The sequence below is a fragment of the Culex pipiens genome, chromosome 3, assembly GCF_016801865.2.
Source record: "Culex pipiens pallens isolate TS chromosome 3, TS_CPP_V2, whole genome shotgun sequence".
Taxonomy (NCBI): domain Eukaryota; kingdom Metazoa; phylum Arthropoda; class Insecta; order Diptera; family Culicidae; genus Culex; species Culex pipiens.
The window spans coordinates 25203435-25226154 of record NC_068939.1 but is presented as its reverse complement, the minus strand read 5'-3'; the positions used below and the strand labels follow the sequence as shown (position 1 = coordinate 25226154).

The 22720-nt window shown below is 35.4% G+C and overlaps 1 protein-coding gene across 1 annotated transcript; it reads right to left on the bottom strand.

Moving 5' to 3' along the window:
• Nucleotides 1-1468: 1468 nt before the first annotated feature.
• LOC120420696 (uncharacterized) lies at nucleotides 1469-22152 on the bottom strand. The gene is made up of 3 exons (XM_039583790.2): nucleotides 21674-22152; nucleotides 13038-13201; nucleotides 1469-3088 (listed from the first exon to the last, which is right to left on the bottom strand). Exons 1-3 carry the CDS (start codon nucleotides 21738-21740, stop codon nucleotides 1868-1870), a joined length of 1452 nt encoding a protein of 483 aa, XP_039439724.1. The 5' UTR covers nucleotides 21741-22152; the 3' UTR covers nucleotides 1469-1867.
• Nucleotides 22153-22720: the final 568 nt, after the last annotated feature.

Here is a 22720-nt window from a genome sequence, read left to right as displayed (position 1 = left end):
TAAATACGAAGAGTGCTGAAAAAATCATGTTTTGCAACGAGTTCCATACAACATTTTTTGCAATTCCAAAAAACACACACTGAGTGAAATTTTATGTCAAATTTTCATGTATTTTGTCAATAAATCGTTTAATTCAAAAAAAATTTAAAAGTGTTACTTTTCAGCATTATTTTGAAAAGTGTTGCTATTCGATTCTGTTATTTTTGGTACAGAAAAGTAGGCTATTTCGTCGTTCAAGAATGACAGGAAAAGTAAATAGTTTAACGACGGAATTGCAAAAGGATATGTTATGCATCAGTTATCATTTTACAGTGCACTTCAACCAGAATATGTAGGACCGATATTTTTGCTATCGATAGAACTAACGATTATTTTTTTCTTATTCATCTCCAACAAAATTATTTACAACAATGGATTGGGTCTGTAAGTTTGACAATTTTGGAATAAGAAGTCAACAAAATCATTGATTGCTGTGTACCCTTATTAAATCTGGAGTTTTTTTTTGAAAAGGTCCAATGAACCATATTTCCAGTTTTTGCTTTTTTAGTTTTTTTTTGTTTGAAACCGCCTTGAGTCAGGGGTATTAAAAACTTCAGGCTTCAGGCATCAGATTTTTTTTTAAAGATTTCTTAATACTTTGCAAATTTTTCGATAGTAGCAAAACTGTTAAAAAAAGATTTTTAAATAACTTTTTAACTTATTATTTTGATTTTTTACAGACAAATCAAATGAAATTCAACCAAACTATTTCAGGAAACATAATTTATTTGGAAACTTAATTTAAAAGAACAAGTTCAGACTGACTCTAGGACAAGAACATTAGTTTTCATCTCAAGCCACAAGTGCTTGAAGAAAAAGTTAAAATTTTCAGCGTCGGTGTTATAAATTAAGAATTGCAAAAATCATTAATAGGCTTAAAACTGGCAAAAACCAAACCGCACCGATTTCACTGGTTAAATCCCATTTAACCATTCGGGATTCGGGCTCAGCTCATCTAGGAGATTATGCCCTGAAATGTCAACAAAATTGACCCGTTTTGTTACATCGTAATGAACACACTAGTTTCTGTTATTTTTTTTTTTTTTTTTTGTTTTTAATCAATCAACATATTTTTGAACTCCCGCTTACAGAATGTTCTGTTTAAAACGGAATATGATAAAATTTAAACGACTCTAAAATGCATTTTAAAATGCAGATTTTTCATTAACTTATTTTAGGTGAAATTTGAGTGAAAACGCGTTCAAACGGAGAATTATTTTCTAATCAGTGCCTTATGAAGAACGACATCAAAGCGAACAAATGTGTCACCACTGCTTTAAAGTATCGATCTCGGTTAAAATCACGTTACTCATAAATAACTAATCACAGTCAAAGAAACTATTAATAGTTTGTCTACACTAGCCGCCCCACTAAGCAATCAATATCTTTCCGGGAGTTGTGATTGTCCATATAAAATAAAACAGGCCAACACTGTTGTTCAATTTGCTTTCATTATATGAAATGTGGGGAGTGCATAATTTATTGGAATTGGAAGATGATAATAATGGTTTTAAAAAAAATATGTCGGAATCGATCGGTGTATAATGCTAATCGGTATACAAAAAAAAAACTAACTAACTAAGTCAGCCTATTTACACGCACGTTGTGTGTATGTCTGTCTTGGGTCGTGCACCAACTAAAGCTAAACGATGAAAAAACAATCTAATAAACGTGGGTGTAAAGTCTTTTGAATGTTGCGCAACCGCGCGCTCTCCTAACATCTAATAGAATCTTTTGTTTGTTTTGTCCTGTATTAAATAAATCATCTTATCGCCTAGTGAGTTTCGAATTTTAGCTATTTCTTTCTTTCAGTACACGGGAGCTAAAGCTACGCGTCCAGGTCGATCACTTCGTCCTTTATGCTAACGTAGGGATGCAGCATCTGGGGCAGAACTTCCCCCTCTTCGTCCTCTTCATCCTCGAGCCGGGCCCGCTTGATCTGGAACTCGTCGAAGGGGTAGTTGTTCGAGTCGGAGTTCTCTCCTCCGTAAAAGGCGGAATTGTCCAGGCTGGACCGGCTGCTGCTGTCGTTGAGCTGTTGCTGCTGGGATTGGGAGAGTTGCTGTTGCTGCTGCTGGGAGAAGTGCATCTTGATGACGTGCTTGGAAAAGTTGGAGATCACGAAGCGGTCGCCCTTCTTGGTGGGCAGTTTGGACACCTTGATCTGGACGGCACACATCGGGCACTTGATGAAGGCGTTGTACCCGTTCAGTTCGTACGTCACATTGATCATCTCCTCGGTGAGTTGCAGCTTGATCGGTTGTTTGTCGCTCCACATCTCGATCAGCTTGATGATGATGTTCTGGATCTTCTTGACGCGGGCTTCGTCACTCAACGGTGGATAGACCGTGGCCTGTTCAAACGCAAACGGCGGGTTCTTCACCGATATCGTCTTGATGTCCGGAATGTGCTCCTGGAGCATTTCCGGCATCTGGTTCGCCAGTTCCTGCTGCTGCTGGTGCTGCTGAAGCTGAAGTTGCTGCATCAACGCTCGCTGCTCCCTCAACTCCCGTACCAAACTCATGTCCGCCACAGTCCTCTCAGGCGCAACGGCCACCGGTGGCCTCTCAACCCGTTCCATTCGCTCCATCCGCTCCACGGCCACCGGCCGTTGTTCCATCCGACTACTGCTAATGTGGTGATTGCTTCCCCCGTTGTTATGATTCACCACACTCCCATTGTTGTTGTTGTTAATCATCGGATCCATCCGCTGCAGCTCGTTCGCCGCCGTCGTGTAGTTCAGGTAGGCACTCATCTGCAGCAGCAATTTCCGGTGGCCGGGCACCAGCCGGAACTCGCGCGCCGGATCGTTGCAGAAGATGTGAAAGTAAAACTGCGTCAGCGGCACCAGGTGGATCAGCTCCTCGCGCGCGAACCGCTCCATGTCCACAAAGTCGTCGTCGTTGAGGCTGCGCAGGCTGCTCTCCTGCTCGTAGCCGCACATCTTGAGCAGGTTCTTGAGGTAGATCGGCACGGTGCCGCAGACGCGCTCGATGCGGGGCCAGTTGATGTTGGAGGGTTTTTTGGTTGTGGCGGGCGAGGAACGGTCCTGGAAAAGGAAGATTGTTATTAGTGGATGATTCGTGCATTTTTTTAATAGAATTTTGGTTCTTCTTAAAATGTTATTATTCCTAGAGCAAAGTAGCAAACATACATGGCCCATTAACTACTCTAAAGTGATTCAGAATTTATAAATCTAAGATGACTGCCGAAATGGCATTTTGGAATTTAATAGGCAATAAACTATTCCAATTCTACAAAAATGTGTTCGCAGACCCAAAAAATATGAATTAATAAAAATGTACTACTCCAAAGTTTCAGTTCAAATCCAAATCCAAATCCAAATCCAAATCCAAATCCAAATCCAAATCCAAATCCAAATCCAAATCCAAATCCAAATCCAAATCCAAATCCAAATCCAAATCCAAATCCAAATCCAAATCCAAATCCAAATCCAAATCCAAATCCAAATCCAAATCCAAATCCAAATCCAAATCCAAATCCAAATCCAAATCCAAATCCAAATCCAAATCCAAATCCAAATCCAAATCCAAATCCAAATCCAAATCCAAATCCAAATCCAAATCCAAATCCAAATCCAAATCCAAATCCAAATCCAAATCCAAATCCAAATCCAAATCCAAATCCAAATCCAAATCCAAATCCAAATCCAAATCCAAATCCAAATCCAAATCCAAATCCAAATCCAAATCCAAATCCAAATCCAAATCCAAATCCAAATCCAAATCCAAATCCAAATCCAAATCCAAATCCAAATCCAAATCCAAATCCAAATCCAAATCCAAATCCAAATCCAAATCCAAATCCAAATCCAAATCCAAATCCAAATCCAAATCCAAATCCAAATCCAAATCCAAATCCAAATCCAAATCCAAATCCAAATCCAAATCCAAATCCAAATCCAAATCCAAATCCAAATCCAAATCCAAATCCAAATCCAAATCCAAATCCAAATCCAAATCCAAATCCAAATCCAAATCCAAATCCAAATCCAAATCCAAATCCAAATCCAAATCCAAATCCAAATCCAAATCCAAATCCAAATCCAAATCCAAATCCAAATCCAAATCCAAATCCAAATCCAAATCCAAATCCAAATCCAAATCCAAATCCAAATCCAAATCCAAATCCAAATCCAAATCCAAATCCAAATCCAAATCCAAATCCAAATCAACCGAGAGCAGGATGGGGGAAAACTCATTAAATTTACCCCTCTACAAATTAACCCCGCCATTAGACGGGCTTCGATCTGAAAAATCGCCAAAAATCCATCTTTTATCAAATTTTTGATCTTTAAAAAGTATTAGAAGTACTCTTTAAATTTTAGAAAATTTTACTTGTTTCATGTGACTTTGCCAATTTTTTTGAAATTGCCATTTTTTAGGGATCAACTTTGGCTGTGTTTTTACTAACATTTCCTATTTGAAGTTTGCAGTATTCCCTTTTTTAAATTTTAAATGATAATGGTGCCATTCTTTAACAGAAAATATGAAAAACGAGAAAGGAAAAATGCAATGATAGAAGGAGGTAGAATAGGACAAATAAAACCAAAAACAAACATAATTAAAACAAGAAAAACATAAAACAAGAGAAGTGAAGTTTTTCGTAGAATAAAAGTTTCTCAAAATGACCTCACTAAACAAGAAAAATAATAATTTCCGAAAGAAATTTGGGCAGTAGAGGGTTGACTAAAATGATTTTTTTTTGAATTTTTGGAATTTTTAATTTGAAAAAGATTGTTATAGTGTTCAAGATCTTTAAAATGTTTCTTTTTAACTTGTTTCGCAAAAAAAATGCCCTTAGTTTTCCAAAAAAAAAAAAAGAAATTCGTCCAAACTAGAGATTATCAACATTTATGATTTTTTTTTTACAAATGGAAATTAAAGTTCAACAGTTTTCGTTCATTAAAATTTTAGTTTTTGTTTCTTTTTCATTTCAAAATAGTTGGCTTTTACCTTTTTGAAGTAACGGTTTAATACACATTTTCCCATATTTTATTTAATAACCACGGCACACTCGCTGTACGCTTCCAGTCAGTGCTGCGGCAACCGTTGCGAAGAAGCCTTGCATAACGCTAGCAGCTCTTTACCCCACCGCGTGCTGCTGTTTGGTTTGTACCACGCGAATACTAATTTCCGCGAGAAAATCGCGAGCAAAAGAGTCAGAAAGTAGTGCAACACTTTTGCTCGCGCAGCTCACCTCAGGTGGGTAATGTGTCGATGGGTTGGGGGGAGAGGAGAGCGGCAACGTTTGCAAAATTCGATTGCAATTTTTCAGTAGTAATACATACTGAAACACACACACAGACGAAGGGGTATTCACGTTTGCACACCCGAGCATTAAGCACATATTCAGCGAAAACGAACAAATTCCAGTTCCCGAAGATATAGATAAAAACGCGAAGCTTGGTGAAGGAAAGGTGAAACTCTTTGAAAAAGTTAAAACACTCAACCGTAGGTCTAAACGAGGGTTGTGTTTACGAGGAAGAGGGAAAGGTAAAAGATAATGATTTGTAGAAATATTATACGGAAAATGACAAATTACCCCACACTTGAAGTCGAAATTCATTGGAACATGAAGTACTCTGGTGAAAGACGAATACGGACGATAACGGTCGTAGTTACTGGGAGAAAATACGACGAAGTATCGTTTGAGCGATAAGCGATTGTCTTTTCCATAACGATGATGATTTGTAGTGACGACAACGATGATGACTGCGGTGAGTGTGTGTGGTTACGATGGTGAATCGTAGTTTAGAGAGAAAAAAAATCATCATTTTTCATTTTATTAAACTTTACATTTTTTTGTATTTTTAAAATAAAACTTTACTTGTACTTGTACTTGTAAAAGCCCAAAAAAAGTTTTTTTTTTATCAATTAATGAAATCATGTCGCTCTCCCCTATTTCGTAGAAAACTCACAAACAACAATTTCCTGAACATGACGACAAGCATTAAAAGTCTGGTTTGAGTGTTTTAGAGTCTTCGACAAAATAATGTAAAAAAAGAAAAAGAAACAACTTGTGTTATCTTCTTGGTCTGTCTTTCCCTTCTCTTACTATGGAAGATGGTTTTGCGAGGGATTGTGCGATTGCGATTGGATGGGAAGTGAAGGCACAAGAGGATATTACGGTTTCTCGTTATCGCTGGAATTCGTGTGGTTTTTCCAAGATCGGCTATCTGGTAAAATGGAGAATGCTATATTTTGTGTGTGTCTGTTTGTGTTTTTTTGTTGAGAATGTGGTTAAAATGTGGTTGAAATAAAACATCATCAGAATGACTTCAAATGTTATGTAAGAATAGAAGAAAAAATAAACTAAAATTTATGTATTGAGAAAAAGAGAACCTATGCAAAAAATATCGAAGCAATATTTTATACCAGGCCTGCCCAACGTCCGGCCCGCGGGCCGGTTCCGTCCCGTAAAGCCATTTCATCCGGCCCGCGACGGCTTTTCAAAATAGTTCTATCACCGGCCCTCAACTCAAGGCTGTTCATGAAATATTCAACTAATAAAATGAGTGTATAAATTTAAAAGAAAAATTTTAACTTAAATTAAATAAGAAACATCCTGTTTGTTTTTTTTTTTTTTCTTTTTTTTTTGCTCTAATAAAATGTTGCTGATTTAACGTATTATTTGAATTTTACCTTTCCTTTTTCAAAATCTAACATTCTTTATAATTGAAACTAATTCTTATCATTTATGTATTAAATATTAAACTGAAAAATGGCGCAGGAAAACTAAATTTTCCAATTCGTTGAAATGTAAAATATACATGAAAAATAGATTTTTTGTCAAAAAAATTATAAAAAGACACTAAATTTAAACTTCTCTCAGTTTTCGCTGTGTTTGCAACAGATTGGTGCTTGGCATCCAAACTTAAATGTAGGAATTTGGAGAAATTTGCTATTAATATTTGAATGGCGTTTATTTCTGCCAAAATTGAACTAATGATGATATTTTATTAAGACAAAATATTCTGTTAACTATTTTCTGATTTGATAGATAAAGTCTATAAAAGCTGAAGTTTATTCGGGCAAAAGGATTTATTTTTTTCCTAATTCTCCAAGCTATTTAGTAGATTTTAGATAATATTTTTCAAGTTAAGCAATTTGAAATGCTCATATTTGTATTCGGGTTATACTTTAATGTACGATGAATACAATTGAAAGTTTTTTTTTTTTAATTTTGTTTTAATAATCAATTATTTATTACTATTAAGTGGTGTTCAAAGATTGACATCAATGCTATTAAGAGTCTTTCAATATATATTGATGAGAAAGTTGCTTTAGACTCCCCAATGAAATATTTTATCGTCATATTCTGTCATATTCGTTCTGAAAATGTCAGGAAATATTCTTTTTCCCGTTTTTGTCCTAAAATACTTGAAAAAGTACACTAAGGGACAATGTTGGGATTATTTTTTTATTAGCATTGAAATATTTGAAATTGTTTTTTTCAATTCTTAAAAACAAATTTAACACTACAATTCATTGGAAAATCAATAAATTATATTAATAACAAGTTTAAAAATTATTCTTTTTTTGTGAACCATGGTTCATTCGCTCTTTTTTTCTCCACCTCAAAACGTGATTTAAAATTCAAATAAATTAATAATTATTTTATTCATTCAAAAATCATCAATCACATGAAATCTGATTATTGCATTCCATCGTAATATTTCGAAAGTAATTTCTCGACTCCCTATCGAATAAAAATATAAAAAATATCAAAAATATCAAAAATATCAAAAATTTCAAAAATTTCAAAAATTTCAAAAATTTCAAAAATTTTAAAGATTTCAAAAATTTCAAAAATTTCAAAAATTTCAAAAATTTCAAAAATTTCAAAAATTTCAAAAATTTCAAAAATTTCAAAAATTTCAAAAATTTTAAAAATTTCAAAAATTTCAAAAATTTCAAAAATTTCAAAAATTTCAAAAATTTCAAAAATTTCAAAAATTTCAAAAATTTCAAAAATTTCAAAAATTTCAAAAATTTCAAAAATTTCAAAAATTTCAAAAATTTCAAAAATTTCAAAAATTTCAAAAATTTTAAAAATTTCAAAAATTTTAAAAATTTCAAAAATTTCAAAAATTTCAAAAATTTCAAAAATTTTAAAAATTTCAAAAATTTCAAAAATTTCAAAAATTTCAAAAATTTCAAAAATTTCAAAAATTTCAAAAATTTCAAAAATTTCAAAAATTTCAAAAATTTCAAAAATTTCAAAAATTTCAAAAATTTCAAAAATTTCAAAAATTTCAAAAATTTCAAAAATTTCAAAAATTTCAAAAATTTCAAAAATTTCAAAAATTTCAAAAATTTCAAAAATTTCAAAAATTTCAAAAATTTCAAAAATTTCAAAAATTTCAAAAATTTCAAAAATTTCAAAAATTTCAAAAATTTCAAAAATTTCAAAAATTTCAAAAATTTCAAAAATTTCAAAAATTTCAAAAATTTCAAAAATTTCAAAAATTTCAAAAATTTCAAAAATTTCAAAAATTTCAAAAATTTCAAAAATTTCAAAAATTTCAAAAATTTCAAAAAATTCAAAAATTTCAAAAATTTCAAAAAATTCAAAAATTTCAAAAAATTCAAAAATTTCAAAAATTTCAAAAATTTCAAAAATTTCAAAAATTTCAAAAATTTCAAAAATTTCAAAAATTTCAAAAATTTCAAAAATTTCAAAAATTTCAAAAATTTCAAAAATTTCAAAAATTTCAAAAATTTCAAAAATTTCAAAAATTTCAAAAATTTCAAAAATTTCAAAAATTTCAAAAATTTCAAAAATTTCAAAAATTTCAAAAATTTCAAAAATTTCAAAAATTTCAAAAATTTCAAAAATTTCAAAAATTTCAAAAATTTCAAAAATTTCAAAAATTTCAAAAATTTCAAAAATTTCAAAAATTTCAAAAATTTCAAAAATTTCAAAAATTTCAAAAATTTCAAAAATTTCAAAAATTTCAAAAATTTCAAAAATTTCAAAAATTTCAAAAATTTCAAAAATTTCAAAAATTTCAAAAATTTCAAAAATTTCAAAAATTTCAAAAATTTCAAAAATTTCAAAAATTTCAAAAATTTCAAAATTTCTATATTTTCAAAACATTTAAAAATTTTAATTTTTTTATAAATTTCAAGAATTTCAAAAATTTTAAAAATTTTATAAATTTCAAAAGCTTCAAAAATTTTAAAAATTTCAAACATTTCAAAAATATAAAAAAATAATAATTTTAAATTAAATTTGTACCAGCTTAATACCACATTTTTGTATGGACGACAGCTGCCAAATTTGTATGGAACAAACGGATGATGCAAAAAATTGGAATGGAAAAAATATCAGAACATTTATTTGCAAATTTCGCAGAAAGGCTGAACTTTGGGTAAAAAAAAGAGGAGTTTTAAGAATTGGATTGGATTATTGGAATTGGATTATTGCCTGTTTCGATAGTACAAATACCGAATGTTAAGCATATGAGACGACTTGTCATTATCCACAAAACAAGAAGTATTTTGGTCTAAAGAGAACTAGAACTACTTGTATAAAAATGCAGTTTGAAGGCCCACATTTGAATATTTTTTATCCTACAACCAAATTCATAAAAAATATTTTCAAATATACTCACTCAACTATGTTCAAAATTACCTCCATATTTGAACAGTGAAACAAGATTGTCATCCTCCCTTTTATCACAATCTGATCAAATTCTTCATAAAAAAAATATCATAAAATCACAAAAACTTCGCCCCATTTCAATGTTCCGTTGTATCTCGGCGAAGAAATCTCCTCTTCGTCGCTCAACGACGTCCCATAAAAGAAACCCAATCCAGTTTATACGGGTTGTTCCTTTCGACATTATTCCATTCCAGGCAGCGCACAAACATATTTCCGGAAATTACAAACCATCGCCAACCAACCAGCAACATTTAAGCCACATGAAACTAGAAAGAGGCTAGAGAGCAAATCAGCACCGTCATCGTCATCAACGAAAAATCATCCGTCATCGAGTGAGAGAGAGAGAGAGCAAAACAAAATGCGCTGAATAACAACATTTTATGTATTCCAGGTCTAATGAACTTGGAATACCGTGTCGTCTCATTGTGAACAACACAACGTTTTCATGAGAAATACAAGGAATTTCGTTTTTCCATTCCCCCTTTCCGGGAGAGACTACTTTGCGCTTAGAGAGAGAGCAGATGAGAGAGTGAGAAAGAGCGAGATTCTCTCTGTCTCTCTCACCAACAACTTCTTTCTTGTCTTTTTCGTCTGTTTTTCCACTCTTCCAAGATATTCATCGTTTCGGTATTATCTCATATTATGTATTCCTCGAAGTTTCTCCGGTCATTCTCCCGAGGTTGCTGTTCCCCGACAACTACCTCACAAAGTTGATTACCCCTCCTTTTCCCGTTTAATGGTGCTGCCGTTTCTTTTCTTGCATTTGCTGACTTAGGAGGAGAACCTGAAGCCCAAACTAGCTAAACCTAGAGAGCCTAAACCACGCTAGAGAGCCCCCGCAACGATCGTAAAACCTAGGTTGTAACAGGGTTGCAACTCGTTTCTGATTTGAAATGCTTGATTGTAATCGATAACACGAAAGCTTGAACCATGAAATCTGCTTATGCTTTTTTTTTTTAAGATAAATATGAAAATTAACGTTCAGAACATTAAAAAAATTTTTGTATAACTTTTAAAGCACTTTACCAAACATTACAATTTTCAATATGGACTTATGGAACAACAATCCGGACCGAATGGAACACATCCGGCCAAAGAACGTTTAGCCAGTTTCAAGAAATTTAAGGGAAAAAATCATGTCTGCACAAACCAACACAGACATTTGCTCAGAATGTGATTCGGAGTCGATTTTTATACTTGAAGGTAGGAAGGAAGCTTATTTTTCGAGTGATGTTATTGCCCTTTCTTAGTGAGTAAAGCATTACTAAAAAGACACGTTTTTGTAAATAGAATTCTAAAGGAGAATGGGCAAATTTGTATGGGAGCTGGTCCAAGGATGTACACGAACGGGACCAACTTTTTTCGAAAGATCTCGCCGAGACATGAAAAAAAGTCTTCTGGACCAACTCTCTAAACCCCGGGGTTCAAAAGTTACAAGCTGTTGAAGTTTGAGCATTTTCGGTAAAAATGTACGAAAAATCGAATTTTTGCTATTTCTAAAATCATTCATAAAATCTCTGTTTCATTATGGATTTCGATTTTCTTGACTTCATTCGATGCGTATCAGCAAAAACTATGAGTTCTGATATGTCTTAGCATGATTGAAACATGATTTCTCTTGTTTTTATCCGTTTGAACTGTTTGTGCAAGAGGCATCCCATAGAAACAAGTCGAAACTTCAAGGTTTTGAAACCGGATCCGACCCAGACTGCTTCAGTGAGTATGAAAGGCTTCAGTGCAATGTTGTAACAACTTATTGGGATGGTCTAATCATCCGAGAACTCCTTGGAGTTAAGACCGGTGAGTCTACCGTCGTAACAAGCAAGATGTCGGCGGTTTTTGACCACGGATCATACCCGCATGGCTTCAGTGAGTATGGTAGACTATTTCAGATGTATTGAGATGTCCTGGGTCATCCAAGAACTCCATGGAGTTATGATCTGCCAGTCTACCACCGTAACAAGCAAGATGTCGACGGTTTTTGACCACGGAACATACCCGCATAGCTTCAGACAGTATGGTAGACTGCTTTGTTAATGTGTTCGGATGTCTCTGGTCATCCTAGGACTCCCTGGAGTTTAGATATTTGGGTCACTGTAACAAGAAAAAGGTCGATGATTTTTAACCGCGCATCATAACCGCAAAGATTCAGTGTGTATGACAGACTGTATTGCTGTTATGTTGGGATGTTTTGGACCATTCCAGGGAGTCCTAGGATGACCAGAGACATCCGAACACGTTAACAAAGCAGTCTACCATACTGACTGAAGCTATGCCGGTATGTTCCGGGGTCAAAAACCGTCGACCTCCTGCTTGTTACGGCTGTTGCTCCACAGATCATAACTCCAGGGAGTCCTTGGATGAGCCAGGACATCCTAACATATTAGCAAAGTAGTCTACCACACTCACTGAAGCTATGCGGGTATGTTCCGTTGTCAAAACCGGTCGACATTTTGCTTGTTACGGTAGTAGACCCACAGATCTTAACTCCAGGGAGTCCTGGGAGAACACAGTACACTCCAACACATCAGCATAGTAGTCTACCATACTCACTGAAGCCATGTGGGTATGATCCGTGGTCAAAAACCGCCGACATCTTGCTTGTTACGGCGGTAGACTCACCGGTCTTAACTCCAAGGAGTTCTCGGATGACTCAGACCATCCCAATAAGTTGTTACAACATTGCACTTAAGCCTTCCATACTCACTGAAGCAGTCTGGGTTGGACCCGGTTTCAAAACCTTGAAGTTTCGACTTGTTTCTATGGGATGCCTCTTGCACAAACGGTTCAAACGGATAAAAACAAGAGAAATCATGTTTCAATCATGCTAAGACATATCAGAACTCATAGTTTTTGCTGATACGCGTCGAATGAAGTCAAGAAAATCGAAATCCATAATGAAACAGAGATTTTATGAATGATTTTAGAAATAGCAAAAATTTGATTTTTCGTACATTTTTACCCAAAATGCTCAAACTTCAACAGCTTGTAACTTTTGAACCCCGGGGTTTAGAGAGTTGGTCCAGAAGACTTTTTTTCATGTCTCGGCGAGATCTTTCGAAAAAAGTTGGTCCCGTTCGTGTACATCCTTGGACCAAATTTGCCCATTCTCCTTTGATAAATTAATAACAACAATAGTTAGATTTTTCGTAAATTTTTGTGGAGTAAGGTTTTAATATCATTTAAACTCTTTAATAAAAAAATCTTTATTATTTTATTTGAGAATCTGTTTTTTACCATTTATCCATATTGAGTAGTCACCCTAACCAGTAGTATTTGACGTGAAAAAAAGTGTTAGCCAAAGTTACCTTTTCATCCAGCTGCAGCTCGCCAAACGCCGGCCGTTCCGTTAGGTTCTCTTTGTACTCCTCGTACTTCTGGACGAACTTGGCCCGCTTGCCCACCTTTGGGATTATCTCCTTAATCATGTCGTACTTGAGACACTTGAATGCGCCCTCATCGATTTCTTCCTCTGTTGGTGTGTTGTGGAATATATGCGAATAAAAAGTGAGAAAAGAAAAGTTAAAAAGTTGAAATCATCAAGTCAGGTCATCAACGTAAAAAATAACGTTTATATTCTAAAAGTACATAGGAGCAGCAGGGTGGAAATATCGTCTATAATACCAAAGAATCGTAATATAAAAGCAAAGTTTTAATGTACCTCGGTATTAAACTTTTATGTGAACGTACCAAGGCTATATAAAAGAAGAACGATTCCCCCGCGCTTCTCTTCCCAGCCTGAAATGGCCCTGGAATTCCATGGAAATGTTTTGTGAAAAGCATGAGTCTCGTTTTTCGAAACCATTTTATTGTTATCTTTCCATCAGCTTGAAAGGGGAGATTTGGGTTAAAATATTCGAACCTGTTTGTCCCACCAAAAAACTCCAAAATCGCAATCGATATTACGCAAGAGAGACTGTAAATTACGCCGCGAATCAAAGACTAGAGACATTGCCAATATTTCGTAATCGCAAAGTTGAACCTCGTGATAATGGCGCGGTATTTTTTTTATGGCAGAGCGATTGCGCAGATCCACTTTAGTCAAGAGATTGTCAAAACAAGTGAGTATTCGGCCGGCATATTCTCTTTGAGCAGTATATGAGAGAAGCTTCCGTAGTATCTGTTGGTGTGGAATGGAATATTTGATTGAATCACGAACTGATGATTCATGTGAAATTAAACTTTGACTAATCGAATCGGGTTGGAAGCGAATACCTATGTTTGGAAACAAAAAAAAGTGATGAATCATTCAAAAATGCACACTCGAAGCTTTGGGATCACAGATGTCCCGGGATCTATTTTATCTATATTTGATTTCGATGATAGTAGCTTCATCAATACAAGTTGGATTTAATCCATTTATCCGGGGTACGGCTAGATTCATGTATTAATTACACTAACCTACAAAAAAAAAACAAAAATTACTGCGCCGAATGGTTTTTCTTCAATGTTTGTATAGAGAATTAGGGCGGTTCGTCGTTACAACTTTGCAGATCTTTAGTATACTATAAAAAGTAATCTCCTCGCGTTATTGCAGATTCGATAAGAACAACAATTTCCCAACAAATTATATCACGATTTTTGACAGTTCAATCATTGAAAAACATGTCCTAATAAAAATCCAAATCAATGAAAGGTGTCGTATCAAACCACTGTCACAAGATATCGAAATATTCATCAGGTTCACATTTTTACACATTTTTTAGGTAATATTATTCATAAACCCAGTTTACTCAATCCGAATTCTGAAACGGAATCTAATTAGAATCGTATACAAATTCCGTTTCAAACGCAACAACCGGTTCGAACACGGAACCGGTTGTTGCGTTTGAAACGGAATTTGTATACGATTCTAGTTAGATTCCGTTTCAGAATTCGGATTGATTTGACTGGGAAGGAGGTAATCTTCATGCTACCAAATTTTCAACATTCCAAAATTCAACTTTTTTTGCTGTGTAAATAATAGAAAACAGCTTAATGACAAACTGCTAAAATTATAAATTATTACAAAATTTTAAACTTAAGCAATTACAAAAAATAATTACAAATTTTAAAATGTTTAAATGTCCCATGTTGATATTAAAAAAAAGTTACTTAATCTACCTTTAGGTGGTTGGTGCCTTCCTTGCATATTTTTATCAAAATATCTGAGATCCGGCCTCAAAAAAAAGCTTATTAAAAACACTAAAGTACTTATAACTTTTGATAGGCTTGTCAGATCTTTAATTTTTTGGGCTTGTTGGAAAGGTCTTTTGATTACCTATCCAAGGATGGGTCGCATGATAAATCCGGACAACTTTTTCATCAACATAATTGAGATCCGACCTCAAAAAAGTGTATAAATAACACTTAAGTGCTCATAACTTTTGATGCGGTTGTCAGATCTTCAATCTTTTGAACGCGTTGGAAAGGTCTTTCAAATACTTTTCTAACAATATGTAGCTCTTACAAAAACCACCCTTTTTTATCATATTTCAAACTCTAGATAAATCGTTTTTTTAGCATAACTTTTGAAGTTCTTTTCTAAACTTAATAATAATAACAAGGGTCTTGTCGGATTCCAAGACGAATCGAATGAGACCAAAACGGTCCAAATCGGTCCAGCCAGTCCGGAGATAATCGTGTGCATATTTTTCGGTGCACGGACTCACATCCAGACACACGCACAGACATTTGTTCAGAATTTGATTCTGAGTCAATGGGTATACGTGAAGGTTGCTCTACGAGGTCAAATAAAGAAGTTCTTTTTTCGAGTGATTTTATAGCGTTTCCTGATTGAGGTGAGGAAGGCAAAACTTTAAAGTGGCGTTCTAATATCCATCTGATTTTTATTTCAATTTCAAACACAGAAAAAGTTGAATATTGGAGTGTTGAAAATTTGGTAGGTTGAATATTATCTCTTTTTTTGAGTAATATTACATAAAAAATGTGTAAAAATCGAAAGGCTGATTTTTATTTCAATTTCAAACACAGAAAAAAAAAATATTGGAATTTTGAAAATTTGGTAGGTTGAATATTACCTTTTTTTGAGTAATATTACATAAAAAAAATGTGTAAAAATCGGAATCTGATGAATATTCATCAAAAACTAATGAAAACTTATCATTTCCATGAGTTCAATCATCAAACCTGCAAAAAAATGCTGTCCAGTATTTTGCAAATCTTGCCTCAACTTTTGCAGAATTTCTTCAGTTACAGCTGAACGTGAAGACTTCCATCCATCGTTCAAAGTTATAAATTTTGCGTCGCTTTCAATATTTTGACAAAATTCCTTCAAAAAATTGTTAAGAATAGTGCCCTACACATGCTGATTCATTTTGGTAACGATTATCCCATTCCTTGCAAAGTTATGGAAATCGTAATTAATCAATGATTGCCAACTAAGATGTCAATAACTGTGCCACACAATTATATAAATTTTGAAATACAATTGATTTAGATCAAAAATTCTTTCAGTGGCTTCAAGAAGGCAACAACCGGCACATGCTGATTCTTTTTGGTGCCGATATTCGTTAAATTGAGTTTAATACAGAATATTTTATAGTGATGATCAATTTTCTTCGAAAATGATCAACGGCTTCACCTTAAAGCTTGATTAAAGTATATTCTGATGATTTGAAATTTAAATGAAACTCAAAATACATTGCTAAATCAAAACTGTCTTGTGAAATTGATGAAAAGAGGGCGTAGGGTAAATAAGGACAGCAAGTTTAGCCATGTTACGCAGCATGCATATCGCCCGGTTGCCACATTGCTTAAGCAGTGTCTGCGTCTCTTCTGGAAAAAGTCTGTATAATTATGGTTCCTAATACATCATTTTGTCTCGACAAAGATTTACACGAACTTTTTACTGAAATATACATCTAATGAGACATTGTTTACTAAGACTAGGGGGACAGCATGCAATTCCATCGTGCACCTAATGTTGGCATATCCGCACATTTAAATGCAATTACAGCCCCCCCCCCCCTCCCCCCCTTTGCTTCTATATTTTCGAGAGTTGGTAAAAAAAGAATTGAAAATTGCTGTTCTGGTAAAATCAATAATTATAAAAATATTAAATGAAAAAGAAAATTAAAAAAAAAAATTAAAAAGAGACTCGTACACCCAAAATTCAGAATCGAGATAATCGTTCTCTCAAAATTTATTGAAGGCTCAGTGCCAAAATCGATAGAATAATGGTACCAACTCACAACATCATAACAAATGAGTTCATTCGTTAGTTGAATCAATAAATCTCCAACAAGTGTCATACATCGACTTCTGACTTTTCCATGGTCACCAAGCTGTGGTGGCCGAGGCAGCTAAGTCATTGGATTGGTTTGTCTAAGGACTCTGGTTCGATTCCCGTTGTCGACAGTTTTGGTTTTTTGTTTGACGGATGAATTTTTTTTGCAAATGAACCTCGAGAGAATAGTTCTATCGCCCATCTCGAGCTGTGTTCTCTGCGTCCGTGAATGGTACCACTATTCTCTCGACTCGAGACCATCATTCTCTCGGACTAGCGCTGCCAGTTTTGGGTGTAAATACAACCTAAAATACAACATGAATGTGAGAAAGGCACCAACCACCTTAAGGTGGATTAAGTAACGTTTTTAAAGTAAATTTTGATATTGTTGAATGGTTTCGGCTAGAACAGACACAGACAAGCAAAACTGATATACTGCCCATGATCGCATAAATGTCCCATATGCATTTACATCGTTTTTGAGTTAATGATGCAGTTTGGTTAAAAATCGTGTGCGCTTTCAGAAAAGCCTATAACATCCAGTACTTTGTTCTAGAAATCATGAGGTAATCCAGTTTTTTCACGAAAACTTAACACGTAGCCTTATGTGTGGGACAAACTTCAAATGCGTTTTTCTCAGCTTGCTGTTTTGTCATATGGGACATTGCGAACATGAGCAGTATATCTGTTACAAAGTTTAAAGCTTTAAGGTGATTTCAAAACTGATTATTTTTTATTCGCTTACTTTTAACTTCAGTCAAATTCAAATAGATGATTGCCTATTAAATTATAAAGTGCATTTTACTCAATATTTAAAAACCACAATTTTGGCCACCATCTTGAATTTCAGAAATCTAGTAAATATTTAAATAAGTAGCTTAATTGACAATTAATTTCTCAGGTGAACACTCACTCAACACTTAACTGTCAAAAATCAATACTCCGATAAAACAAATCTAGAGTGTTTATTATTATTATTTTATAGGACTTTAAAAAACTCTAGAAATATTTTTGGGACCGTTCATAAACCACGTGGACACTTTTTTGAAAAAAAAAATCTTTCTTTATAATTATGTATCTTTTTGACGCATTGGATAGGTGGGTAATTCTCCGTCAACTCACACGGCAGTTGCCCGAACACTCTTCGATTTGCATGAAACTTCGTCCTTCAGGGTAACTTTTGTCCCTCATCACGAATTCGAGGTCCGTTTTTTGATATCTCGTGACGGAGGGGCGGTACGACCCCTTTCATTTTTGAACATGCGGAAAAAGAGGTGTTTTCAAAAATTGCAGACGGTGGTGGGATAGAAATTTGGTGTCAAAGGGACTTTCATGAAAAATTGGACGCCCGATTTGATGGCGTACTCAAAATTTCCAAAAAAAAACGAATTTTTCATCGAACAAAAAAACATTATTTTTCTAACTCTGCAATTTTTTGTTACTCAACTGTACATTTTTTGGAACATGTGATTTTAAGGAAAATTTAATGTACTTTTCGAATCTACATTAACTCAGAAGGGTAGTTAAAAAAATCATTTGAAAATTTCGTGTTTTTTCTAACTTTGCAGAGTTATTTTTGAAAATGTAACAATGTGAGCAGACAATTTGAATTTTTTATGTATAAACATAAGGAGTTTGCTTGTAACCATCACAAGTTATCGCGATCAAACGAAAAAAAAAGTTTTGACACCAAAATCGCGTTCTTTTAATTTAGAGAAAACATCTGAGCGAACCTTCAAAAATATGTTTTTTAACGTATCAATTCAGGATAAAGTTTTAGAGAAAAGTGATGTTGAGGGCACTTTGAGAGCTCTAAAATAAGCATTTGTATGTTTTAACATATCAATTTGGGCTTAAAGGTCAAAAGTTACAGCCATTTTAATTTAAGGTAAAAAAGATGCAAATTTAAGACTTAAATATATTTAAAAAGCGTAGGCCAAATTTTAAGCGCCACATTTCATTCGAAAGAGGAGATCTAGCATTAGAAATGATAAAAAAATCTCTTGAGTATTTGCCTTCCTCACCTCACTGAGGCAAGGCTATAAAATCACTCGAAAATTGAACTTCTTAAATACGACTCCTAGATATACCTTCACGTATACCTATCGACTCAGAATCAAATTCTGAACAAATGTCTGTGGGGATGTGTGTAGACATGATTTTTTTTCCACACGATTATCTCAGAACTGGCTGAACCGATTTTGGCCGGATCCGCCTTATTCTGTTCGTTTTGGGGTCCCCTAAGACCCTATTAAATTTTATTCTGTTTAGTTAAGTATTTAAAAAGTTATGCCAAGAAAAAGATTTTTGTAGATACAAAAAGGGCGATTTTTTGCCTAACCTCAAAAGGCCGGGTCTTTTTGTTTACGTGCGAGAGTCGCGCCAGATGCGAAACGCCCGGTTGCCACATTGCTTCAAATGAGAGTCTGCATGTTTTCTGGAAAAGTCTGTATCAGGTATATATTTTTTCATAAACTTATTTTCATTATTACTTTGTAAATGTGAGGAAGGCACCACCCACCTAATGGTGGATTAAGAAACGTTTTTTTTCTTAAAATCGAGATATCTTCATTTGAAAATGTCCGTTGAAAGTTTCCGAAAATTCCCAAAAATATTTGATGGATTTCAAAAAAGTTAGATTTTGAAAATCACCCTAATCGTGAACCACCCTAATTTTCAACCAAACCAAAAGTTGTTCCTTTCTATTTGCTACAACTTTTCTCAAAACACCAAAGCTCCAAAACATAACCATTTTTCGGAAAAGCCATTTTCGGCTTAATTTTGCAATTTGGATCACTGTGCAATATTTCAGGCTCATTTGAAAGTCTTCTTTCAATTATCCATCTAATGACAGGTTGCATGATGTATCCGAATATCTGAGATTCGGCCTCCAAAAGGTACTAAAATATCACTTAAGTACTCATAACCTGTTGTAGGGTTGTCAGATCTTCACTTTTTTGGATCATTGGAAAGGTCTTTCAAATACCTTCCTAAAAATGTATTACAAGACGGGGATTCTTGCAAAAACCACCCTTTTTTCAATCTTCCGGACTTTGGCCAAAATCTTTGTTAATTTTGAAGTACTTTGCTAAACTTCATAATATTAACTAGGGTCTTGTGGAACCCCAAGACCGATTGACAATTTCAGAAAAAGTGTCCACGTGGTTTATGGATGGCCCCATGTAATTACATTGGGTTCCTAATGTTGGCATATCAGCACTTTTGCGTTCCATTAAAGCCTTCAAAAGTTTTTTTTTTCGATTGAAATCGATTATCACAGTCGGAAGTGAGCAAGCCATTTTCATTCCATAGTATTAAAAAATAAGTTTTTTAAAAAGTGAAAATTGGATAACTCGATGGAATTCAGACAGAATCCCTGTCATTCATATATGAATTCGATCAAGCAAAAGAGCTAGAAAATTTCTCTCAAAAGTTTTGCAAAATAATTAGTTTCCACCGTGAGAATCCATTGACGAATTTCGCGCGAAACCAGACTCATCCCGGCAACAGGATTCTCGCGCCTTCGTCACGGATGACTAGACGTTTGGCTTGTTTTGGGTTTTCAGCTGCGTCGTCGGCGTCGTCCTCCATGTGTGTTGAGAGGGGGGTTCACCACACGTGGAGTGATTCACGCGCGTCCGTTTTTCGGAGAGCGCGGCGTTGTCTCTCGCCACCATGACTTGCAATCTCCCTCTCTCGCGGGGAGTGTGTGTGTTGGAATTTGAAAGGGGGTTGAGGAGGTGGTTGTTGTCAAACCGGAAGTTTGAATCACATCCCCTTGGATGACCGGGTCAGTTGAGGCGGCGGCGCCGCTTGTTATCGTTGTGGTGCATCGATAAGAAGGGATATGAGTGCAGTGAGTTCTAAGAAAAAAGCACCGACTCAGATTAGGAATTTAGTAAGCGTTTCGTGTTTTGATCGAGGGGAACTTGAACGGAGTATGACAGTATCCTTCAGTTTAGTAGAAATGTTTAGTTTTCAAGTGGTTGACAGACTAAAATCATTGCAAATTTGACCTTTTTAAAATTGCTACTACAATAATTGAATGAATGATTTTAAAATCGATGTTCGTCCGATTGTCTGTGGTAAACATTACCAATTCATTTTCAATTAAAAAGAAACATCAAAGCGGGAGAAACTCTCGAGCAAGTTTACACCATAAAGTTCCATGCAATCGACTCCGGCTTTGAAATACATATATTACGGTACAGTTCGACGGAGTGGCCACCGAACTCCAAAACCAGCTCAACACAGCAAAGTCCAAGCGTCAGCGAATATGGAAAGGTAGAGCAAAAATATAGAAACCATAATATTTGTACCCAACGCTGCGAACTGGCTCAATTCGCTACCACTGACTTCGCACATACACGTGGGGCAATGCCGGTGCACGTGTGTGTGTGTAAGCTTAACCAACCGAACAACTCGCTTAAACCAACCATTAAATCTATGCCGTAATAACGAGGGGCTAGACACGCTAGCTCCCCCGCCAAACTCCAACGAGAACAATAGAAACCACGCGCCGTTGACAGACGTCAACCGTACACAGCTAAACCGAGTTGGTCGTTTCGGTGGAATTTAATTTGCGCTACCCTTGTCGAAGGTTTTGTAAACCTAAACAGCTTTGTTTGTATTTTTTTCAAGAGGGTGGGAACCGTTCCGACGACGTGTCGGATTTCCCGGAAGTCCCTGACCGCTACCGTGAACTGCGCCACCTACCCTGAAACACCTTGATCAGCTCCGGCAAGTTCCACCCGTTGAGTAGATTTTTGACGTACGTATCCATAATGGCGGAATGACAGGCGAATTGGCTGGAAAATTCCGTAATTCCACCCGGATTACAGTGTGCACCCAAAACACTGCACACGGTGCACACATGCACCAATACCACACGCTCAAACACTGCTCACTCACACTTGCACGAGGAAATTATTTTGAAGTTGTTTCCTTTTTGATATAATTTCGAAAAATGACAGCTTAGGCCCCGCGTGCGAAACAAAATAATAATAGAAAGAGAGTGCGAGCGCGGAGCGCAAAACGGAGAACCGAAAAATGTTATGTTATGTGCAGTCGGTTGTAATCACACTTCACAGCACTCCATTTATGCGGAAAAAAACAAAACTAAAGCAAACGTCAGGCGGACGGCACAGTGAAAAGTTCGAGCTCTCGGTATAAACTGAAGAAACGCGTCGCGAGCAAAGTGTTTTCAGCAGTTAGGTTTTGTTTATAACAGAAAATCTCTCAAACTTAAAACGAGAGAATAAAACCTGAGAGAGCCCCTCTCCCGATCGCATTGTTTGCCTGCCGTCTCGCTCGCACCCCGCGTACCACAGTCCAAAAGAGAGAGCGAGACCAGTGATGGCAGGGTGAGCGAACGCTCTTTCGCGAGCGCTTGCGCTCGTGAGCACTCGCGCGCTCTCGTCCGTGAGTCATGCTCATATTTTCAAAACTCACCGAAAAAGAAACGAGCGTTCAATTTTTATATTCCCCTTGGCGAAGAAAGCACCGACGGCTGCGGGGTCTGACCCGAGACAGAGAGAGAGGGGGAATGCGCATAATCTCGGATTACAGTTAGTATTTCCATCGACAATTCTTGGCCCGTTTCGCTTGGTTTTTTTTAGTTTGACGAGCTGGTTTAGCGCGGCCTGTATTTCTAGGAAATTTAAAAAAAAGGTTGCCAACGGGAATCGGGTACTTTGGGCATTAAGAGCGAATAGACAGGTAGATATTCACTTAAAAGGAGAAATTACAAGCCATGCTCGAGCT

Excerpts from the sequence above, each read along its gene's own strand:
- LOC120420696 (XM_039583790.2), bottom strand. The coding sequence starts at position 21,740 with ATGGATACGTACGTCAAAAATCTACTCAACGGGTGGAACTTGCCGGAG. Across the intron at positions 13,202-21,673 it reads GCTGATCAAGGTGTTTCAGG|AGGAAGAAATCGATGAGGGC; the intron begins GTAGGTGGCGCA and ends ACACACCAACAG. Across the intron at positions 3,089-13,037 it reads AGCTGCAGCTGGATGAAAAG|GACCGTTCCTCGCCCGCCAC; the intron begins GTAACTTTGGCT and ends TTCCTTTTCCAG.